Source organism: Netta rufina, assembly GCF_964035555.1.
Source record: "Netta rufina genome assembly, chromosome: 2".
NCBI lineage: Eukaryota > Metazoa > Chordata > Aves > Anseriformes > Anatidae > Netta > Netta rufina.
Genome location: NC_140124.1, coordinates 123,948,870 through 123,974,845, shown reverse-complemented (window position 1 = coordinate 123,974,845; position 25,976 = coordinate 123,948,870). Strand labels below are relative to the sequence as shown.

Genomic DNA, 25,976 nt, shown 5'->3' with positions numbered 1-25,976 from the left:
TGCACAATTCTTAGAACCCATATGGTGTCAGTTATGCTAAGCAACAGATGAGGTCACTTGCATAATGAACATCCCAACCAAAAGACTGTTGTAGATTAATAGCATCTCTCTTATTTGCATGATGTATAAATGCAAAACTGATAAATACATCTGCATTTGGCATTTTAAAAATAACCCTGCTGGGATTTACATAATGTATCCTTCAATTCTGAAAATGGTATTAACATTTTAATAAAATGCATTTCTGAAACTAGTACTCATATTTTTAACCACTTACTGGAAGAAGATAGTTGAAGAGGATTACTAGAACCAAGCAAAATGAAACTGAAATATTCAAAACAATAGTGGTGATTTGCTTTGAATTTATATTAGGAATATAGAATAATGAAAACAAATTGTCTCTAAAAATTGTATGTGAAAACTGTTGTGAAATGGTGAGTATTTCATTTTTCAGTGTTATGAGAAAGGTTGTTGAGAAAGGGTCAAGTACAACAGTGCAATCAAACTGAAGGAAAAAAAAAAAAAGCATTGAGCATAGATACAAAAAAATAGACATAATGAAACAATGGAGCAGAAATATTAATTTTGCTTTAATAAACTCTTCTAGTATAGCAAAGACATTTCAAATACAGTGTTCCTAATTAGGAGAGAGATACATGTAGTCTATTCCTATCTTCTAAAGACAGAAAGAAATAGGAAAACAAATCCTTTGGTGTGTTACTTAGATCAGTATCTCAGTAAATATTCCTACCATAAAACAACACTTCCCAAACAAGAAGCATCTAGAAAAACTACAGGACAGTGATTAGTTATCTTAGCAACCATATTTTCCTATCCTCCTGAAAACAAACCATTTTAAAGTCTCCTACTAATTGATACAGATATGGTAAAAGCCCATTTGAAGTAGAGGTCTTTACTGAAATTAAACAAAGTAAACAAAAAAACAAAAAAATGTGCAAACTGCTTTCATACAAATATATATCCCACTCTGGCTAGACGTACTTTTGCTCAGCCAAATTCCAAAAGCTTCTATCTGACAAAATAGCCCCTGGATTTGACTCACTCACTCTTGTTATTTTGTTTTCTGCAATTTGCATTGTGTGTGTGGAGTGCACACTGCACTCTCTATACTAATCTGTCCAGAGTTTTCCATCAACTGAATTTACTTTTCACACTATGCCTATTTTCTGCAAGGTATGACCACTGAAAATTAAACACAGCCAATACAGAAATCTGAGAAAAACACCATGACTTCAGTGGTTTTCGGATATCTAAACACTGATGTCTTTTTTTATTTATTTTATTTTATGTTCTTATTAATATATATTTTATGTATCTGTCTGGTGCTGTGGCATAGCCAGGTAATGTAGATGGTGGCCTCAGGTCACTTGACAGGTATAACCTGTAACAGGTGTGACTACCATCATATGCCTATGAGATAGGAAAAATTCACTGCACATAATGACTTCATTATTGGTGTCTACAATAGTTTCTGTAAGTAATAAGTATTTGGCCCCTTCTGAAGTTTCTTTCTGTTACCCTAGCCATTTTCTCTCTTCTGTTTCTCCCTTGGATAATTTCTAATAATGAATACATAATGAGAAGAGAAGAGAAGAGAAGAGAAAGAGAAGAGAAGAGAAGAGAAGAGAAGAGAAGAGAAGAGAAGAGAAGAGAAGAGAAGAGAAGAGAAGAGAGAGAAGAGAAGAGAAGAGAAGAGAAGAGAAGAGAAGAGAAGAGAAGAGAAGAGAAGAGAAGAGAAGAGAAGAGAAGAGAGAGAAGAGAAGAGAAGAGAAGAGAAGAGAAGAGAAGAGAAAAGAGAAGAGAGAAGAGAAGAGAAGAGAAGAGAAGAGAAGAGAAGAGAAGAGAAGAGAAGAGAAGAGAAGAGAAGAGAAGAGAAGAGAAGAGAAGAGAAGAGAAGAGAAGAGAAGAGAAGAGAAGAGAAGAGAAGAGAGAAAAGGTCTGTGCTAGTTTAACTTTGCAACAACTGGCAGTGTCAATCTTGTTAGAAGCTGTCAGTTACCTAAGCAAAAAAGGAAGAACAGCTAAAAATTTGCCTTTTTTTCAGTACTGCAACTTTTTCCAGACACTGTACACTGCACCACCAGAATGTGAATAAGTAAACCGTGAATGCGGTGTCTGTCCTTGTTATGCTGATTTCTTCTCTAGACATTTCATGGATTAAAGTAGTACTTTCATACTCTGCTTAACAGAAATGTAATTTACATTACATAGTCATGCTTTGCCTCACTTTATTACCTTGCTTCCATTTTTGAATCTTGTTAATTAGTGCACCACAGTTTCAGTGACCTAATTTATTTTCCTCCTTTCAACTACATAAGCAACCACAGTGAGAACAGAAAATGGGGAATCAGAGACAGCTCTATTGAGAACACTGAGGCGTTTGTTTGGCACCTTATTTCAAAAGCTTTAATCAATTTAGATGAAGCATTCTGTTCCCAGTCAAGTTTTTATTCTTTTTTGTTTGTTTGTTTGTTTAATATAAACCTTAGAATCTTAACTGATTTCCAATTTTTATTCCCCCATAAATAAAGAGACTGGTAGTGACATTGGTGTGCACCATTGTCTTATGGTTCTGTCCAGTGTCATCCACTTAGCATCCCTATCAGTAGCTACCAACTTGACAGCCTCAAGCTTACTTGATGTGGAAATAAGGAGACAGGAAAACTGGAGGAAAGCTAAGAACATTGACTTGAGATGTGTTTGTGATATGCAGCCCCTATGAGAGAGCATATCAATATCTGTGTACCCATTTACTTAAGCATAACTTTAAAAGCTCTGTATTTCTAATTGCCTATATGTATTTTGAGAAAACCTCCACAGTGAGGGAAACTTTGGTGTGAGCAGACTTTTTTTTTTTTGATGACGTAGAGTAGTTGTTAAATATAAGCTGTACTATTTGTAGTAATACTACTCAGAAGAAAGCATACCCTAGACACAGCACAGAAAAATAAAAATAAATGAATAACTCTTGGAAATATTTGTAAAGCTTTTAGAGAATTAAAAGCCAGAAGATGAATAAACCTTCCCTTATACCCCTTTAAATAGTTTTATAATGTCATTATTTTAGTCAGTCTCTGACTGGTAAGACAAAAAGGTGTGAGTCCTTATTTTCCACCGGTCTGACTCAGAAATATTGCTGAAATGGGAACAATTATACAAATTTGAAACATACTGCATGAAATACGCACTGTAGCATCCTGGCTGCATTTTACCTCAATGTACCTTACAATGCAGACATGTTACAACGCAACACATACTACAATTTACTATGTGATTTACAGAGAAGTAGGGTCTTCTAGAGTCCTCACAGACTTGGGGAAAACACAAACTCATAGTGAACTCAATGCATTTTTCCAGAATGTTTTAACCAAATTAGAATTTCACAGAAAGGGTAAAATTCTAGCTCAATTTCTTTATCTGTTTACAGAAAATTCTTGGCATTTATGAAGATCTTTAAAAAATGCACCCTTCATGCGTTGTTTCTGTTCGGCAGTAAAGAAGGTGAATTGATTCAGAAATTTGTAACATATTAACTCTATACTTTAGCCCTAAAATCTGTGAGTCACAAGACATCCCTTCTAATTTTATTTCCTTACACACTGTACTTGCAGTGTCAGTTGCTGATTTTATACAGCTTCCCCAGCCTAGAGTAAGAAGTGGGCTGAATCATCAAGAGAAATGAAACCAAACTGAAAATCTGAAAAAAAAGAAATGAAGGAGGAGGAAATCTATACAATAAATCTGGTTTAAATGCAGTAGTTTTAGGGATTTTTTGTGCAATTATGCCAATAAAATTCTGAAATTTTATTAGACTCTATCAAACTGAAAGCTTCCAATGTGACTGAAAGACTAAGTCTGCCCATGTTTTCTCTACTTTTATCTTGGTCTAAAACCCTGAGTACTGGCACAAAGGTAATAATAGCAGGTATTTGATGTGAGTCTATTTAAATGAAATGCCCTTACAGAGCAGTGATTGCAATTCAGAGCAAACTATTTTTCCAAAATCAAATGCTTGGGTAACTAAGCAACAAACAAATTAACTGGATTACTTGGAGGAGGAGTTACATCATCCAGAGATATTGATCAAGTACTCACCTGACAAAAGTGGCTAAAGGCTATTGCAGCCAGAATGAAATTATTTTTACAAAAAACATATCCTTGAATGTTAACAAAGATAAACATACACTAGCTTTCTCTGTTTTCTCTTGGCTCATAATTTAAACCACAGATTAAAGAGCAGGATTATGGGCTCTTTCCCAATTGGCACGGATGCTCTCAACTGTCAGAAAAATAAAGCAAGGAAAAGCATATAGAGTAATTTATTATGATGCTTAATTTTATGCCTCTCTTGATGTCTAACTAATGCCAACAGTATAAAAGAATCCAATACCAAGTTTGGGACCTACCACATGCACCTGAAGGGTTATATGATTAATCCAAAATCCAGGTATGAATGTGGTTTTAAAAATGATTCCTTGCTGCTGCAGCCCAGATAAGGAAGCTGTAGTATCAGTATGTACTTCTGGGAAGGGAATTATAATGAACTTGGCTACATTTATACCCAAAATATAAACATTGCATAGGAACATGCTCAGAGATCAAACTAAATTGTATTTATTTGAGATCAAACTAAACTCTATTTGAGATCAAACTAAATTGTATATACTGTGAAACCATTATCAGGCAGTCCTTGGTTGATTCTGGCCCAAGCCAAATAACACTCTTACAAACAGGTCACAAGAAACTTTGGGGATTAATATGTGCAAGGGATCATTCCTAGGGGGAAGGCTGCTTGTAGCTGCCCTGTTGAAGGACAGAGGGCTTAACAACATGAACCTGGGCTGCTTCCTTTCACAGAATGGTCCTTGCCATGCTTAACTTCTTCATACAGGTGCAGCCTTTACGTTCATTCAAAATCCTTAAGGGGCAAAACAAGAGTACTGAAGTTCACTTAAGCCCATGGAGACAGAAAGTATGTATTTTCAGTAAATCTATCCTGTAAGCCAGTTGAGCAGGGCTGCACAAAGGAAGTATGTTAAGAGTTTTGTATTTAAATTTTTTTATTTTCCAAGTAATTTTTGATTTCAAGAGCATTCACATCACCTGTCCTCAGATGTTTAACAGATGTTAAAGCAGATGTAATATTGTAAAGTTGTTGTAAAGGTCAGACAGTGTGCGCTATTCACTGCATGTAACATTATATCAAGTTTTATACAAAAATATTTCCAGTTTTAAATTCGAAAAAATAAATTATATGGTGATGAAAGGAAAATTAAGAGTACATCCTCAGAGTACATCCTGAAGAAATTTACCAATGATGTTCCTCACCTCAACCTTCACACTTTTTTGAGAAATAATCTATCACCTTGGAAAAAAAAAAAAAAAATCCAACAGAAATTTCTCTTTATAAGTGGAGAAGTATGTGATAACAGGCTCTAGTCCTCCCCCATCCCCCACGCTCTCAAAGCAGCTTTTCATATTTCTTTCAACAAAGCTAAATTAATATGACTTCTTTGTTAGTACTTTTAAATAAAAGGGTTGTAAAGGAAAGGCTTTGCTAGATGTTTTTCTCATCATTTCTGAGCACAATTAAGGTAATGGTGGGAAGGAAACTTAAGTTTCCTTTTATATTTTTAATATGAGCAATGGGATAGAGCAAGATCAAGGCCAAAATGATAAATAAAGGCCATGGTTTTGAAATGGCAGCTTCACATGCACATGATTGCATGGTAACAGTGATCAACGTTGTCTCACTGGCCCTTCCTGCAGAACCCAGGGGAGCTATTTCATATGCATTTGTGTCAAAAAGGATTGTACTCTCATCTTACCAGGAGAAGACATTTTAAAAATTGTATCTTATATCAGGAAATATTCCTGTGCCTTATATGCTTTTTGATCTTATCTCCCTGACAGTAATAGTTTCTGACACCAAGAACACAACCTATTATTCTCAGCACTGTACATGTCCTGCTGTCCAGTGGTGAGAATAGGAAAGGAAAATGTGTTCTGTTTCCTTTGGAACATTGATAAATCAGCTGGATTACTCTTTCAGCATAGAGTTCATTACAGTTAAAATTAAAATTCACTGTGTAGCGTATCAAAATAGTCAAAACAGAAGAGATTATTGTATGGAGAATTCAGCAAGAAATTGAAGACTGATCTTTATGGCCTGCGAATTCGTGATCAGATCAGAAAATATTCCTAAATATTTTCTCAAATCATATCTGACAGTGAGAAAGTCACCCAATCATATGACTTTGTGAATTAAAGATACTCAAAACTTAATATTTCCAAAAGAACACCATTAAAGTAACACAACAGACATTAAGCAAAGATGGTATATTAAGATCAAAAGCATTTTCGTGGCCTCATTAAGAGTCCCTTAAATCTCAGTGAGATTTTTTTTTTCCATAATTAACAGCCCATCCTGGATCAAGCTCTTAATGCATCAACATATGCAGTACTTACCCATATAGCTTTCCATACCCAAGCTTCCTTTGAACCCAAAAGAACTGAAGAGTGTGTACCTGGACAGGCACAAGTAGTTCTCATTGCCTAAAATTATCACAATCAGCTGCCTGTTCATCAGGCATACACTAAATCTTACCTTATCAAATTCATCAGAAATAGCAATGCCTGAAAAAAACAACATTAAAAAAGTAAAAAATTAGAAACATCCTTTCTAGAAATGCATTTCACTGCAATAAATAAATAAGTTAACTCTGAAAAGTTCCCATATTATTCTGTACCACTCGATGTATCATATTTTGCTGCATTAGTGAAATCGCCTAGAAACAATACGCTCTTAACTTTCTTCAGCTGCAATGTTGTCAAAATGAATTATCAAAAAAATATGGAAATGGATACAGTAGAGGTGCAAGTAAAGCTTAAGTATACTTCTACCTGCTTTCTAAATTTAAAAAATCAATTTAGTATTTAAATATGGGCACGTTATTAAGCAAATCTCATCCTGACCAGAATACATAGTATTATGATACAATTACAGGGGCAAAGGGGCATGACCCTTCTCTCTTTTTCCATGGTTCAACATAAAGATGTTTCTATGAAAACCAAAGGAATTTAAAGAGAGTAAAATCTCATAAAATTTCACAATCCAATGCAAAAGAGTTTTTCATGACTCATGCCTTTCTGCATGAGCCTTTCCTGTGTTTGCTTTCATTATGTCAGAAAACTCTCTTAACTATGACTGTCCTGTAGCAAATTAGATATGCACAGCTGGTCTCAGAATTTATGACATATCTACCTCTCAGTCACATCAAGAGGTGAGATCAACTAATCACACATTTAATACCATCACATTGAAAATTCTGATTTATTGAAAGCAAAACATTTCCCAGGTTCCCGTGAGGTTTGATAAGAAAAATTATCAGCATAGAACTTCCATTCAAAAACCAAAGAAAAGCATCTCCAGGTAGTCAAAATAGAGGGGAAGTACCCATGCATAAAAAGAACATGTACTTAATAGTTGTTTTCTAATTCATATTGAGTAATCAAGACATCTTCTAAGGAATACAACTGGTGATATATTGCAAAATATGCAGTTTCAGCTGAACAGAATTATTCTTTCTAAAATCGCACTAAAGATTGCAACAGTAAAAGCTTATTTCCATAACATTTTTATTCATCACTATTTGGTATACCTTAACTATATGAATTTTGCTTTTATTACTGTAGGTTTAATCATTAACTCCACATTACTAATTCTGAGTTCAGATGACTTCCTTATATTGATTTTTGTTTTAAATACAGTGAACTGTTTACAGAATTGCAATTAGTATTTTAAGACCTGATCAACCCATAAGAAATATGTCAAGAGTTAACAGAATACTGTCAATCATTCCACGACGATAAAGGAGATATGAAGTAGATAAAGTAGATTACGTTGAACAAGATCCATTTTGTCTAACTGTTCCACCCCTCACAGCTATTCGTATGTTTCAAGAACTTGAGTTTTTTATTTAGGCCAGACACTACGCTAATGTCCATACAGTATAATCAGCAGGTTGCACCAACCTGAATCATTCAAGAGAACTTTAATGTGTTATAAAATCTATTTTCTTCAATCCCCAAAACTGTATGGGCTCTTAGAGAGCAGATAAATATTTTCTTGGAGGTAGCAAAAAAATGTAATTCAAAATTCTCTTTATATCAGCCCTGAAAACTTGATTCCCATCAACAAGCTCTCCATCACATTTGGCTTATTTTGCACAACCACGGTCAATTCATTTTACAACCACAATGCTTTCTCCAAACATACAAACTTCTCAGCAAGTTCCTATAATTTTAATACAGTTCATTTTGTTTTGATTTGAGTTTATTTCCTCAAATTACAGCCCTTTTCATGTGCTTTCACAGAGGATGATGTTCTGTGAATTGGTCTTTGAAACCTGGGAGTAAACCGAGAAAAGAAGCAGATTCATTGCAGAGCATAGAACGGATGCTAGAATTTAAACTATGAATAAATAGGAGCAATTTTTCCCTGTGCTGACTTACTGATTAAGTATTTTTATTTTCATGTATGGCAAAGGAAACTACAAAAGGTAACCATGTCATTTGCAAGACTCCCTACAAAAAAAAAAAAAAAAAAAAAAAAAAAAGACAAATGCTTTCACTACTCAACTGCCTATCTTGCTAATCAAAGATAATTACTGGAAGTACTGAATGACAAATTGGAAAAAAATGCATGGCACAACTATGTGCCCCACCCAAAAAGATCTATTAGCTTCTCTGACTGTTACATGACTGTTACATGTAAACACATAAAGTGAGAAACATCCAAAGTTTTTACTCTGAATTTAGAGGATAGAGTAAGCTCGGTAATTCAATTTACCAAAACACCTCAAGTTTCCTCTCTTCTAAATTGCAAGCACTACCTTGATAGCAAAACAAAATATATTTCTCAGATAAAAGAGTAGATGTATAGCAGTATCTGAGGGCATCTTACCAAAATAAGATTTTAAAAATTTAGAAATCTTATCTCTGCAATCATGTAACCAAACCTGAAAAACCTTTTCCTCTCTCTCTTTGATGTGGAATCAATAGAAAATAAAAAGGATAGGAGGTAGGATTTACCATACTGCCAGTCATAAAGATTTTTATGTCATGGCTTAAGCCCCATTAATATTAACAGAACTCTTAATTACTGGTAAAACAACTTAACTAGCAGAGACCAGAATAAATTAAGCCATAAAAGGTAGGTTTAAAACAGCTGCTCATTTTTTCCCCAAGATTTTACTGCGTTAGTGTATGCCCACTCTTACAAATTTTCTTTTGTAGTTGCCAAACTAACAAAATGTGATTGCTGAAATTGAGGAACAGCACTCCTCCTGTGTGCAGCAGACAGAAAATCATAAGAGTGAGGTGATTTTTTGGGTGCATGTGGAATAATAGAGGCTCCAGTTTTCATACTGTGGTTCTTCAAGTAAAAACCTGGAATGACTGTAAAAAATAATATAATCTGAGGATGAAAGACAGAATTAATCTCATTGTATATACTACCACAATATCAAAAAGGGAAACAGTTTAATCCAGAATCGTGGAAAAAGCAACTAGAGAAATTGATATTCATAATTATCATACAAGAGTATTTAGGATTTCTATTACTCTCTTAACTCGTAGCACACTTGACTTTTTGGTAGTCATATAGGTTACTGTCAGTTACACTATTTTCAAGCAGTACAGTGACAACTTCAAAAAGCATTAATTTCTACAAAATAACAGTAACAATGTTTGCTGTCTCTGATACCTATAATTACTAATATCTTGAGATCAGAGTTTTGCAAACAACACTCTTTCCACTTTATTTTGTATATCTGACAACAAATAATTGGTTATGCTCTCTGTACCTGGTATAGTTATTTCCATTGTTTCTATGTGGCTTTTATGCAATAGAAAAGAGAAATACTTTTAATATAGTCTAAATAGGAAAATGTAATTATAAATATCACAGAATGCTAGAGACAAAGGGTCAGCATATTCCATGAGAAGGGGCCGTTTCTCATAACAACTTAATCCAAATCACCAAAAAACTCTATGTCGTGGTTCCGCTCGAGTGGGCAGCCGAGCTCCACCACAGCCGCTCTCTCACTCCCCCTCCTCAAAGAGGAATGGGGAGAAAATATGTGAAAAGGGCTCAAGGATTGAGATAAGGACGAGAAAATCACGCAATAATTATTGTAACGGGCAAAACAGACTGGGCATAAGGAGATAGTAAGATTTATTGCCTACATCTAACTAGTGAGAGAAGTGAGAAAACAAAGGAAAAAAAAAACAAAAGCACCTTCCCCCCCCATCCACCCTCTTCCACCTCCTCCCCCCGAGCGGCGCAGGGGAACGGGGAATGGGGGTTATGGTCAGTCTACAGCACTTCTTCTCTGCTGCTCCTTCTCGGTCACTCTCGTCCCCTGTGCTGTGGGGTCCCACCCACGGGATACAGTCCTTGATGAACTGATCCGGCGTGGGCTTCCCACAGGCAGCAGCTCTTTCAGAACTGCTCCAGATATGGGTCCGTACCACGGGGTCCATCCCTCAGGAGAAAACTGCTCCAACCTGGCTCCCCTACGGGCAGCAGCTCCTGCCAGGTCACCTGCTCCTGCGTGGGCTCCTCTCCACGGGCTACAGGTCCAGCCCGGAATCTGCTCCGGCAGGGGTCTTCCACAGGCGGCAGCCTCCGTCGGTGCAGGGCCACCTGCTCCACCGTGGTCTCCTCCACGGGCTGCAGCGTGGAACCCTGCTCCACCGTGGTACTCCATGGGCTGCAGGGGGACATCCTGCTTCACCATGGTCCTCACCACAGGCCGCAAGGGACTTCTGCTCCGGCGCCTGGAGCACCTCTCCCCCTCCTTCTACACTGACCTTGGTGCAAGGCTGTTCTCTCACTCCCTTGACTCTCCCGGCTGCTGTCTGGCACAGCGTTTTTTCCCTGTCTTAAATATGCTCTCACAGAGGCGCAAAACAACATCGCTTATTGGCTCGGATCTGGAAAACAATGGGGCCCTTCCCAAACATGGGGCAGCTTCTAGATCTTTCTCACAGAAACCACCCCTATGGCTCCCTGCTACCAAAACCTTGCCACGTAAACCCACTACACTCTAATACCAGAGAGACTGGCATACCCAGTTTGTTCAAGCTTGAATCTAATAGCTTTGTACGAATATAAGTTATTAGGAACAAATGTTTCTGACTTCCTTCAATTTAAAGCATTTAAAGCCTGACTCTACGTGATGCTGAATGTAGAGAATGGAAGTTTTAGGGCTGCTTCATCATTGCTCTGCCTAAAGACACTGACTGAGCAGTGGATAAGAAGGGGATTGTTGAAAAAGTTCTTCTCCCTTTGTTGGGGAAAGTCTTCTTATGTCAAAGGCAAATCCTTCAGAAATAAAGGAGTGTATTTTACCCTTTCTCTCCGAGCAGCTGTTTCTCACAGACAACATTTGCTACAGTTTTATATCATACTGTGATTGACAACTACACAATAGTCCCACCATTTTCACTTCATGCAATGAAAAAGTGCAGTACTCTGATTAAAGTGGTGAGAGCTTTGCTTGCCACCATCAGCTTAGGTTCACAGGCATGGTTTACAGTGGGAATTAGTTAGCTATCTGTCTGCCAATTTTATGTCTGTAAAAATCCTCCCTTTGGTAATTAATTAAGGGTGTTGAATTTTGATCAGGCTTCACAAGGACATAGCCCACTTGGCTGTCCAGTGAATTACACAGACAGATTCAGGGCACTTGTTTCTACTTTTGAATGTAATGACTCTCTGTGCTACGAGGGTGCTGGAACAACAAAGTAATTGGTCTGAACATGATTTCACAGTCCTTCAGAAATGCTCCACAGCCACAACCACTGCCACCTCCGATCAGCAGCAAATCTGGAGTGGGGCTGTTCATGCTGGGACAGCCAGTCTTAACTGAAACACTTTCATCTTGTCAATAGCATAGTTTTTGAAAATAAATGAAAAAACAAGGTACCTTCTGATTGCAAGAAAGTTCTGGCACAATAGGATTAAAGGAAACACATCTACAAGCCAACGTAATATAAAAATGCAACTTTATATTTATACTTTAGTATTATCATGCCTGCATTAAGCAGATTCCCCAAAAACATATCACATTGTATTAACCCTGCAACTTACATGTTTTGTTTGTTTGTTTTTTGTACCTAAAATATTAGACTGGTTGATTATCATGCCTTTAAAAAAACAAACAAACAAAAAAGCCAATAAAACCAAAAAATAGCAACAAACATGGTTTATTAAATTGACCATACAAGTACAAAACTCTTCTTTGTTCTTTCATAAATATCTTAGGTTTCTGTTCCCAATCTTCCACCCCTATGGAAGACATTTGAAACAGCAGAACAGTAAAAAGGGAGAAGTGAAAGTGATCATTAAAGCACATTCTTTGATGAAAATGCCACCTCTCAAATGTATCTGCACCATGTTATAATGATTTATTTTTTTCCAGTTTGTAAAGGGTATCTTCCACAATGAAGACCTTCTGCCTGGGACATCCTGCTTAATTTCTAGTTTATCAGGAATTAACTTTCTTTCAAAAACAAAAGAAAACATAAAACACATCGTTAATAATTCTATGAACCTTAAAAATGCCTAGCTCTTTCATATGCAGTTCTTAGCAGAACAGTTTCACTTGCTGCTGCTCCCCTGTAACAAATACAACTAATGAAGTACATAATGAAGTACAGAATGTCTCTCCACTCTGTGGTATTATTCCTCTTTGGAAAGTGATTTTAAGACTTTGATGTTCAAAGTTCAATAACGTAAAATTCATTTTCAAAACAGTAGGTACTGTATGAGTTCGGGTCTTTTTGAAATGGCAAGTCTTAAATTACCTTCCTGTTGCATTATTCCTAAGAAGCTTTATACTAGTTCAAATTCTTGCAATATCTTCATATTCTATACATACCTGAAACTATAGAACAGGTATTCCAATGAGAATAAAAGTTGTGAAAATTTAGAGACATCTACCATTTTTGTTTTTATTTGTGCTCCTTAAATAACTACAGGAAGAAATAACACAATAAAAATAAGCTGTTTGTTGTTTTTTGTGTTTTTTTTTTTTTTTTTTTTTTTTTTAAGACACATATTTTCCAAATGCACAATGCATTCCTAGTCAGAAGAAAATAAAATGTTACTACTTTAATTTATGTTAGAATACCATCATTCTGCCCAGTGGGAGTTACAAATAGGTTATGCATTTTCCTAAACATCCAGAAGATGGCCACAGAGCCCCCAACAGCCAGTTTTCCTACATAGCAAACAAAGAATTCTGGTTTTGACATACAGAGTTTGGAACTAAGACCTCCTAAGGCAATCCTGACTAACTTTAGAAAACTCGTTCTTATGATTGGTTTAGGCCAGGGAACTTGTGGATAGCTGGACTGTCAAACTCATAGTGCATTACAGGTTCTGTAATAAACTCTATTATTATTCTACCATTATTAATACTGCAGCTTTGAGCATGAACACAGGAGTACATATCACCATATATCAACTGACCAGCAGTTAACTCCCATTCACAGCAAATCGGGAGAAGCATATGTTCCCTTGCTGGTGGGTCAAGTCATCTCAGCTGTACATTCGTTTCCCACAGCAAAACTTCATGCACCAGACAGTTGCCATACTGCTGTTGGCAGGATAGCAAATTACTCAATTACTGCTCCTGTGCCTTTTTGCATCAAGTAGTTAAGGTATATTGAGATTTCCTATTTCACAGCATCCTTGGATTAAAAAGGACAGAAAATGGTTGCTCTGGTTGCAGCAAACAAAACATTTCCCCCCTGATTTGGAAAACGTACACAGGAACCAAACCAGCTCAGACTCTTCTATGTAGGAATATTGTAATAGATATAGATTTGCCATTGACTGACATAATTGACATTCTTATATTATTTACATACCCTGAGTCATTTTACAGCTTTCAAAATAAGCCCTATTTCCTCCAGTAATAATTCAGTAATTTTTTATTGCCAGTGATGCCACGTATCACTATACTATTAAGCAATTATTCATAAAATTATCAATATATTATTAAGAAACTATGCATAAAATTTCTGTCAGTGTATCCATATTGAGTGAAGACAAAATGCCTTTCAACATCTAGCCATACATGAAAAAGGAAAACAGTGTCATCTACACGGCACCAAATACTAGCAAAGCAGCACACTATACGTTAGTACAGTCGTCATCTAGGAAAGATGGATTTAAACTCTCTTCCCAATGGCAACTTAAATAATAATAATAATAATAATAAAATCCCCAGGAAAAGAATTTGTGCTCCAGGCATGCAGCATTGTTATATCCAAATTCCTGAATGGCTCCAATGGAGAATACAAATTTCAGGATTAGAGAGCAACGAATCAGTAAATGAATCAGTAAAACAAACAAAATACAAAGAAAGTATCAAATATTATGTCCCAGACACTTTTCTAAACCAAGGTCACATCAGAAGAGAATAATCAGAGAAAGGTGTATACTGCAGTAGGTTAGTTAAAGTGAGTAGCCCAAAACAGCCAGTAGCCAAGGACAGAGCCCACCTTCCTACTACCCCATGAATGCCAACCACTTTTATCTAAGGATTAGAAAGTAACACATCTGAAATGGCAGTCACACAAGTCCCAGTTCCACAATAGCATTAGGGATTTTTTTTTTTTTTACCAAGTCAAATACTGTTGCAGAAAAGGCATTATAACTCAGGAAGAGACTCTATTCCTGAAGCTTACAGCACATTGGATCAGAATGGCAAATACCTCAACAAAGGTAATTAAAAATTTAACATCTGTAGGAAAAAAGATACTTATAACTGAAGTCATGGTGATCTCCATGCCACATAAGCCCTATTTTATAAATGAATAGAAATAATTATGTTCACATTCTTCCTGTTTCAATCTCAAAAAATATCATTATTTTCTATTATTATTCATAGATCACACTAAAAGCAAAAGGATTTTATAAGCAAAAGAAGTATTGGATAACAGCTGCAGTACTGAGATAAAATTATCTTCCTTAAAGGTTTGATTGAGCTTATCTAAAAATGTCGATCTCAAAATAAATCACAAACATTGATCTCACACAAGGATAACATGATTTTAAAGTTCAGCCTGAACAGAAGAAAGAAAAAAGCCTCTACAGAATACTGATGACTAGCTTTTTGGTTCAATTAAGAGAACATATTTACAGCTAGATTCTCAACTGACTGGTTAAGTCATTTTATAGACTAAAGTGTATTTCAGACCAACAGCTATGCATGACTGAAAAATAAATAAATAAATAAAGTATTAAGTCTTAAAACAATGCCACCTGTAAGATGTGACTGATAAAAGTCTAGTAAGATGTCATGCAAGCTGCATTCATAGTTGTATCATTGTCAGAAATATCTCGTTTCAATGGGAAACTTTAGAGGTCTCTGATACATGTTACTGGCATTCCATTAAAGTACATCTTCCATAAGTAGTCTGTAAATCATTAATAACTTTCTATAGTGTAGAATCTTACTAGCAAAAACCCATCCTAATGTGTTTCAGAGACTGCTAAACACACTGAAATAGTTCATGGTGTATATCCATCTTCTCACATCCCACGTACTCACAGGTTCATCCATAAACAGAACATATTTTAGTAGTTTGCTAACATATTCTGATCATTTTTTTGAACTAGTTGTACTGTTATTATGAGAGTTTTACTCTTGTTGCTTATCCTCCTCCCCATAAGATCACACTTGTCTTTCTTAGGCTATATATAAAAAGCAGCTGATTCTCTAACATTATAAGAAGTAACAGTCTGAGATACTCTGGAGGGATTCAGAGCTCTTTCATTCTTGGAGATATTCAAAAGACATCTAGATGTGGTCCTGGTAAACTAGCTCTAGGCAGGCCTGCTTGAGCAGGGGCTTGGACCAGATGACCTCCAGAGGTCCCTTCCAACCTCAACCATTCAGTGATTCTACAATTCTTTATGGTCCTCTTGCAACAATATTTCCTACTAGATTGTTGGAGGCTTTCTAATGTATTGATTCATTGTTGATTACTCCTCTTCCAAACTAAGAAATACAGACTACTTCTTTTTTCTATTGTCTATAGCTAGGTACCATTATTTTGGGGGTTCCCTCAGACTGAGTTGGATGGATTCCCAAATAGCTTTGGTTAACGTTAACTTACTACCCTTCTTCTGACCTTAGGACACCTATTGAATTCAAAGCATGTTTGTTTCTTCCCTCCTAATTATATACACCTGGATTCAACAAGAATCCAAACATTACTAACAAACCATTGGTTAACTCTGTTAAAAGTTTATGTGTAATTATGAAAACATACCCATCCCACAGTAGAATCCATTAAATGTCATGTAATGCTGTTACCATGTGTAATTGGAAATGTCCAATATGCACTCAAGTCCTTAGTTGTTCATATACAAGATGCAAAGGTACTCACAAAGCAGTCAGACTTCATGCCTGCTTTGAAGTAAACTCTTGCTTATTTAGTCCTTATTTCCCCCCACTCATAACATTCATTATTCACTGTATTCCATCTCTTATTATGCATCTTTCCAACCTTAGAGTGGGGATTAAGAGGTCTATTTATGAGAAAGATCCTCACCTATGCAGGAGAGACTCTATTTCCAACTCTGGCCTGTTTTCTTTTTAAAAAGAAAAACAGGCCAGAGCTGGAAATAGAAGAGCATACACGTGAAATGGCATGACACTTCGTATTTAGGATCAGCAAAGGAAGAAGTATGGCAATAAAGAAGAGTGGCCTCTCAATCAAAGAAAATGAAACACGCATAAGGAAAATGCAGCATATTCCTGTCATTTCATAAACCAAAGCGTCTCCAAAATAATTGACTTGATCGTTCAAAATACACTTCAATGACACATAGGTGATTGGAGAAGCAAATGAAACCCATGTTCTTGACATGGGTTGACCTCTACAAAATGGTATACTTGAGTCACCAAGCTCCAATACACTTAGACCATTATTATGGCAATATTCTTCTGAGATCTCTCAATACTCAAAATATCTTTAGCATTGAGTGTGAAGTCTCTATTGTTTTCTTGGATCTACCAGAGTACAGAATTGCTTACATATTGTCTTGATGGTACTTGGGAAGATGATTCCGAATACAAACATGTTGAACATAGGAGAGATGAGACATCCGACTGTCTAAGTCTCACCCTCCAAAGCTTTCAGACAGTTTTAATTTTGTGTGAGGTGCGCGGGTTTCTTTCAAAGCTGAGATCTAGCAGTAGATGAAGCAATAGAAACTAGAGTTTAATTAACAAAGGCTGTGTCATCTGCATAGCATGCAATGAAGTCTGTGGAGTCCTAGAAACTCAGTACAAGGTCCAAAGCATATCTTTACCTTTAAAAATGGAAATGAATTCCAGGACTTAATGGAAAAATCATTTAATTTCAAATGACCCACTTTATATGGCATTCTTCCCTGTTAAAATACTGGAAAATGAAATGTGTTGTAAAGAGCCATGGACAGTATGTTGGGATCCATTTGTTGAGCCCACTGCCTGTCACATACTGCTTGGAAACATGATTAGTATCAAATGTAGCACTGAACTTACAGACCTGACATGCCTGTAGAATCAAAAGCAATGACTTATATGCCAAAAGCAAGTAGTAACACAGACAAAGATAGCTGAGGGACCCTGTCATGTTTTTGGTAAAATTCACCATAAGGAATCATTGGATCTAGCACAGAATGAATTTCTCATGTCTGACTTTCAAAGCCCTGGACATGTCCCTTTGTTGAATCCCTCCACAATATTTGCTATGTGCAAACTCTATTCCCTCTGGAATAATAAGACTAGATTTTATTTTCAAAATTATACCTCTTCTTTTTTCCAAACTTTTCATATATTTCAGTTTGAATTTTTATTTTATTTTTATTTTATATCATCCTAATATGGAAGAAATCACAGCAGAGAACAGATTTATTTCCTGAAATTATCCGAAAAGGAGTACAAAGATTGGAAACAGGGACATACAATTTAGAATTAATCTGACACAAATGTTTAAATAATACAACCAAAAAGGCTAAAGTGAAAATGAGTGACAACTATCAAAGAACAAAAATAAAGTCACAAGAAAAGATACTATAAACACACTAGGAGAGGAGGATAGAGTAAAATACAGAACTACGACATCATAGAGAAGGGAAACAAACAATGGATGATACAAGGAAATCTCAATGTTCAATAGCTTCACTGCACTGCTTCAGTCTTTACAAAAAAAAAAAAAAGAAAAAAAGAAAAAAAGATTAATTGATTCATTGTGGCCAGATGCTTAATGCTAGTGATTTTGAGATGGGAAAACTACAACCCAGATGAGAGAAAGCTGAAAGATATTCTGATCACTTAGATACACTCACGTTGACAAAATCTTCTGAAATTCACTCTAAAGCACCTAACAAACTAGTTGAAGAAACCTTGGAACCATTAGCAACTGTCTATCATGAATAGAGGACAGTAAAGTGCAAATACCCTATCCTTCTTTAGAAAATAAAATGGGAAGACATGGGGAATTACTAACCAGACAGCTGAAATCTGACAGCAACAAAAATATTTGACAAAATTGTTAAATAAATTTTTTATAGATATCTAATGGATAGGAAAGATGGTAAGAACCAGCTGACGCGAAGTTACCAAGAATAAATCATATATCAGTCTAATTGTTTTCTCAACTTGGAAACTTGCTTAGAGGATAAGAGGAAGAAGTAGGTGTAAAATACTTAATTTATTATAAGACTTTGTCTACTGTCCTAGGTGATAGTCAATTTAGAGAAATACATTCTAGGTGAAATCATTGCTAGGTAGATAAACATCTGGTGGGAAAAATGCACTTACTGAGTAGCTTTCAAGGGCTGGTTGTCAGATCTTAAATGGAATCATGAAGAGGTCTGACAATATTTCCATTAATTATCTGGATGAAGAAATAGAAAGCACATTCATGAAAGTGAATGTTACATCACGTTGCAAGTGAATTAAAAGACCCTGGAGGATAGGAGCAAAATTCTGTATTATCTAGACAAATCACTAGAAAACATCAAGTATTAGCAAGGAATACCAAAGAATGAATCATTTGTGACATAAAAAAACCTGACTCCAACTACATTGACCTACATACATATTCAGTCCAAGCATAGGACTCAGAATCACAGAATTATCTAGGTTGGAAGAGACATCAAGATCATTGAGTCCAACCTCTGACCTAACCCTAACAAGTCCTCCGTCCTCCACTAAACCATATAGCTAAGTTCAACATCTGAATGTTTTTTAAAGACCTCCAGGGATGGTGACTCAACCACTTCCCAGGGCAGCCCATTCCAATGCCTAACAACCCTCTCAGTAAAGACATACCTCCTAATATCCAACCTAAAACACCCCTGGCACAACTTTAGTCCATTTCCCCTCATCCTGTCACCAGGCACATGGGAGAATAGACCAGCCCCCACCTCGATACAGCCTCCTTTAAGGTACTTATAAAGAGTGATAAGGTCGCTCCTGAGCCTCCCTTTCTCCAGGCTGAACTTCTCCAGGCAGAAGAGCTGCAGTGGTTTTGCACTCCAATTAGAAAACTCTTTGGCAAAAAGAGGCACAGAATGCTGCAAACTGTATTTTAAGTATATGTAGTGGGAGCTCAGTGGAACCTACACAATACTCACAAGGACAGAAAAGACGTAGGACTGAAGAGTGGATTTAGGCCTTTATTACTGAACTCTCACCTCTGATTATTTTGTATTTCCAGACAGTGAATAAATAACTCTCCCTGAAACTGAAGAAAAAAAAAAAAAAAAAGCAAAAAACAAAAAAACACACGTTGCTTCTGAATCTGTGTTAAGCCTGGTTACAAGATGAAAGGCTTGACTCACACATGTCACAGTAATACTGTCAGGCAATGCTGGGGCTGCAAACCAGAGATCCAGTCAGGAGTTGTTTCAGCTCCTTAGAGGAGAAAACGCAGATAGACCAGTGTATGAGAAATGTATTTGAAAAGAGACCTGTACTGTACTACTATAAGTAATACAAAAATTTCTCAGAGTATAATTCATGTGATCAACCTAAAACATTTGAGAGAGAGGGAATTTGGGCAAACTAGTTTTGGGTTTTTGACCCGACTCTGAAAACATAAAATCGCAAAGTACTTAACAAAACAGATTTTCCATTCTTCGTTCAGCTTTGTTTCTGATATCACCATCTGAAATTTCTTCATTGAATCAAGAAGTGACAGGGATAAAATTTAATGAGAGGATAAATTAAATATTTGTCATTCAAATGTCTCCCATATCCTGGCTCACAGACCACACCATATTCAGTTTTCATGTTCCATGGCTGAGTACTTTTCACACTTTGATAGTTGTTAGTAATGTTTGTTCTCATCAACGTACTTCAGACTAACAACATACCTCAGAGCTATTCCTTACGTGAGAATGCTATTTTTAAACACTGCTCCTGTTTCACTATGTCTCTTAAGGGATAAACCTTGAGATTCTTTTTTATAATTGGTTACCAAATTTCAGAGTATTTATTTAACATGTTTGAAATTATCTGATTGGCTTTTGAAAACTGTAAGGAATCAATTGGGATCGAGGATATAAAATACCTAATTACTTTTCAGTAGCAGGTCTGATCTCCATCAGTGAGGTTAAGGTTTGACAAATGGTTAAACCTACCTAAATGTTAACACCCAAAGGAGCAGTCTCACTGCTGCATGTTCCCACCATTTTCCTTACACCAGGTTCTTATGTTTGATTTCTTTATGAGCTAATTCATCTCACTAAGCTGGCAGAAAACCAATGCAAGAAAAAAGGAGGTACAGGGGAAGTAGTTTCAGTCAGCATGCGAGCTGCTAAATTGCCTCAGACATTCTGTGAACCTCCTCAACCAGAATCTAACTGCAGATGTCAATGAATTTTTAACTGAGTGGAAGACCACCTTCTTGATATATACTTCCAGATTACAATTCAGGCTGCATGGTTACATTAAAAAACTAAAATCAATCAACTTACTGCGAGACAGATTCTCAAGGGCTTTTCCAAGTTTTTTGCTCTCTTGAAGAATATGATTTAGCTCATCAAAATCATGGTTCTCCGGTTTTGTCCTCCAATCCCATTTAGGATGCTCTATTGACCTTGGCACTAAATATACACAGATATATACATGAAGTTTAGATTTGGTAGTTCATACTCCTACAGCAGAAAAAAAAAAAAAAAAAAAAAAAAAAAAAAAAAAAAAAAGCTGCACAATGTGTTTACAAGCTCAAGAATCTTGAGTGGAAATTGCTTAATTATCCTATTTTAACAGCTGGAAATATTTTCTTTGGTCAATGTGAAATAAAAATGAAAACATGAACAAATGCATACTCAGGATGATTATTATGGCTGAATTAATCAGCAAACAGGAATAATTAATGTTAACAATTAAAAATAATAAAAATAATGCAGTAACATAAAAATGAGATTAAAAGGTAGCATATGAAGGTGCTTCAAATACATCAAAATAAAAACATGTGTCTTAGGGGTCAGTAAGGAAAAAGGACAAAAATGAACAGTACTTTTGGCTTTTCTGGTCATTTTTTCAAAAAGAAAAAAACATTTTACATAAAGCTTTCTAACCAACTTGAAAATAAAAAATCAAAAAAAAAAATTAAATCATAATGTGTGGCTAGCACAGTCCATAAAAACAGTGAAACAAAACATATCACTATTACTCAAGCTGTATAGCCTTTATTCTGACAGAGTAAATAAACAGAGTCTGTGGGAAGTGCAGTCCTGAGCTCAGTCTTCTACATGTTACCTATAAACCAAAACCTTTGACTCAATTTTAAAATAAGTTTCTCAACTGCAATAGCTAACCTCACCTGCAATAGCTGAGAAAAAGAGGATTTCCATGAGGTGTTTCAGACTCACAGTACTCAGAGTTGCACTGACCAATGTGAGCATTTTAACAATTTTTAGAAATTAAAGCAAAAGTAACTCTATGTCTGGAACTACCTTGTCAACCAAATGAAATAGTTGAGTTGTCTCACAGCATAACCACACTGAGAAATGCACATGCTGCCATGAAGATGATGATGTTTTGTCCACATTCCCAACAGAAAAAACAGCTGCATTTATCAGTGGTTGATCACTACTCATTTAAAAATAACTTCAAAAACAAAACCTACAAAGATATGTCCAATATATTCTGGTCAGCTTTGAAATTTTTATTTTCTATTTTGACAGCTGTCAACTAATCTATGCTTACAAACTTAATTTTCATTAAACACTAAAAAGAAACTTGCCGACTCCTGTAAGACTGCAACAACAACAACAAGTGGAATCCTATGATCATTTGTAATTTCAAAGTACTTTTATGATGACATGGAGAAATTACTCTAAGACTTCAAGTTCTGGTAGCTATTGCAAAATATGTTAAATAAGTGCTGCTATTGAAATCTGCCTTATTCCTGACTGCCCTATCTGCAAATACCGAATCTGTTCCACTTTGGATCAGCTCCAAAATGGAAAGTTGAAGTTCATTCAATAGCCAGATTAGGAAAAGGACAATATTATGTTTAAGTCCTTCTGTCACAGAATAGAATAGGATAGGATAGGATAGGATAGGATAGGATAGGATAGGATAGGATAGGATAGGATAGGATAGGATAGGATAGAATAGAATAGAATAGAATAGAATAGAATAGAATAGAATAGAATAGAATAGAATAGAATAGAATAGAATAGAATAGAATAGAATAGAATAGAATAGAATAGAATAGAATAGAATAGAATAGAATAGAATAGAATAGAATAGAATAGAAAAATGTGATTCCCTTTACTGTAGACATACACCAAATTTTCAATAAACTGGACATCTATACAGAGTCTGATAACCCAGGGTTTCTTCTGTAACACCAACTCAGGAACCTGAGTATACCTGAGTAGTAGGAATGTGAATATATTAGACTGCAATTACAGACATTCTCAAAAACAGAAGACAAAGGAGGTTTTTAAAAGGACATACACAGTAAAGAGTAGGATGAAAGAGACACAGAAGTCTCAGAAAGGAGAAGGGAAATTGGAGTGAAAATGTAAGCCTGGTTCTGCTTTGTCTTCAAAAAAGATGCCATGTATTTCCTTCCAAGGACTGGCAATAACAAACGATAGTGGTTTCTAGTGAACAGAAAGAGTCCTTAACATATTAGGATGGTGACTGGCCTCTACTCAGATGGACAGCTTTAGAATTTTTATTATTACTTTTGAAAGTCAATCATTTACCTTATGATTCCTTGTTTTATGAAGCACAGCATTCATTAAAAGTTATGTAAATTTCTGAGTGACCAAGAATTCCCTCCATTCATAAGTAACTTCAACTAAACAGCACAATTTCAGTATTTTTCTTATTTTTCTTAGTTACAGAAAACAAAATGTTCCTTTTAGTATTTTTCTAAACTTTTCAAACTTCTACTAACTCTAAATACAAATATTTAGTAAACTAGCAAAGAAATTCTACATTTATTCTAGTTTTACTCACTTTAGTTTCATACTGAGATCACATGTGCTTTTATTGCCTACTTTTTCAGCAATCTCACCTTCTCCCTTCATTGTACAAACAATATATTCTATACCATCACTCACTCTAACCTACTTACTACCAGTTTGACAGAATTTTCTTTCTGTGTACAACACTTTACTGAATTCACCATAGTACAGAAACTTCACAGTACCACCAAAGTAAAAGCAGAAAATAATTTCATACAGTAAAAACAAGTACAAATATAGCCAAAGCTTAGAGCTTCCAAGCTGCAGAAAATTTCAACAAGTTGGAATATTATACCATGTCAATTTGAAAAAAGTGACATTTTTCTAAATACCAAAGGATAGATTTTTTTGAGAAACCATATAATTTCACAATAAAATTTGTCATGGGACCCATGACAGATGATGAATGAAACAAACATCAGTTACACTCAACAGCTGTGGAGCTTCCAGGATTAGCAATTGATTGATATATGAACCAACCTGCATCAGGAACATGAGAGTTTCATTACTTTGTCCTTGGAAAGTAGGGAAACTTGCCCAAGAGATGATGGTCTGGTCCCTACTTACAGGGAAACGTTCCACAAACACCAGAAGCTTGAATTGTCCTGCATCTCCCTGGGATGGTGGGATGGGATGGATGGTGGGAAAGCATTCAAAAGCCTAGTAGAAATTTGCTCTGTTTGTTGGTCAGTACAGTCTGTGTTTCAATGAACCATTTTGTATTTTGATGAAAATGTATCAAAACAGATATCCTGTCATGGAACACTTCTGTTTCAACACTTACTCTGTTGAGCCAAAACTGAGGGGGAAGAAACGCAGAATTAGATCTGACTGAATCTTTTATTACTTCTAGAAGACACAGTTCTTTTTACTTACCTAGTCATCCACATAATGAGTGGATACTAAATTCTGGTCATTTTAAGTAAATGGCTTTATGTGAAGCATGCAGAACTGTATAAGCATTATATGACCCTTCCTTGATATCTTTTGAAATCATAGAATCATTAAGGTTGGAAAAGACCTCCAAGATCAGATGGTCCAACTGTCCCCCAACCACCAATATCACCCACTAAACCATGTCCAGCCTTACCTTAAACATCCTCCCCAGGGACAGTGATGCCACCACCTCCCTGGGCAAACGTTCCAATGCCTGACTACTCTTTCTGAGAAGAAATGTCTCCTAACTTCCAACCCGAACCTCCCCTGGTACAACTTGAGGCCATTCCCTCTCATCCTATTGCTAGTTACCTGTGAGAAGAAGCCGATCCCCATCTCCCCACAACTTCCTTTCAGGTAGCTGTAGAGAGCAATAAGGTCTCCCCTGAGCCTTCTCTTCTCCAGACTAAACAACCCCAGTTTCCTCAGCCACTCCTCATAAGACTTGTGTTCCAGGCCATTCAGAAGCTTCAGAGTCATTCTCTGGACACATTCCATACACGATCTTCTTCTGTATGAAGTCCATCATACATCGTTAACATCTGTATCTCTTTTCACATTTAGTAAAATCCATTCATTAAATGCGAACCTTCTTCTTCCCTTTTTTTATACTCACTCATTCCTCAAAATCATGTCAGATTTGCTATGAATTCTGTCATAAATCACCTGACCACTATTTTCTATTGGATGATAGTACAAGATCAGTATTGTTTTCATCTACATATACCTGTCTTTTCAAAACATAATTTGCAGACAGAATCAGACCAATGACTCATTAAATTCTCCAGTGGTAGGTTCATGGAAAATTCATTCCTATCATACGGCAAGAGGCCACTTACTCATGCACATATCTGCTCATTGCAGGAGAAAAGTCCTTAGACTAGATGCTATATTTCACTAATACATAGTATGTCGACCATACATCCCCCCCCCCCCCCCCAAAAAAAAAAAAAAAAAAAATATAGGTGTTATTGATTGTAAAATTACCCAGGTATTTAAATCTTGTAAGAGCATTCAGATGAAACTGGTTTACACAGTAGCTGGATATTAAAAGGCTAAGTGAATGATGGCCTACAGTACTAGACAGACCACAGGCAATTAGAAACATACAACACTGTAAATGGGATATGGAAACCTGGAAAGAGAATGGTGAACTGAAGCAGAGTAAAAGAATGATCTGTGATCTGATTTAATATGAAAGTGGTAAAGAGATCAGCCTAATTTACCTGAGTTGCTTGCTGGGAAGCAAGTCTGTTTCACAAATTACTTAAAAGTTTAAAATTTATTATTCTTCAAATACAGAATGTCATCATCCAAACATTTAATTAAACACACACACACACACACACACTGAGTTCTAGCCTCAGGACTCTTCCCTTGCCATACAAGAGTAGAAGCTTAAACATGCTTTTACAAACAAGTACTCAGATCCCTAAGACACCAGGCTTTC

At 36.0% G+C, this 25,976-nt stretch overlaps 1 protein-coding gene across 1 annotated transcript in view; it reads right to left on the bottom strand.

Moving 5' to 3' along the window:
- The window catches only part of LOC311206397 (uncharacterized protein C8orf34 homolog), a gene marked incomplete at both ends in the record, with an annotated part of 158,997 nt that overhangs the window by 92,311 nt on the left and 40,710 nt on the right, over nt 1-25,976 (bottom strand). Inside the window, 2 exons of the mRNA XM_084281678.1 lie at nt 6,629-6,657; nt 21,077-21,205. Coding sequence (XP_084137804.1) covers nt 6,629-6,657; nt 21,077-21,205 — 158 coding nt within the window. The remainder of the gene's footprint in view (nt 1-6,628; nt 6,658-21,076; nt 21,206-25,976) is intronic.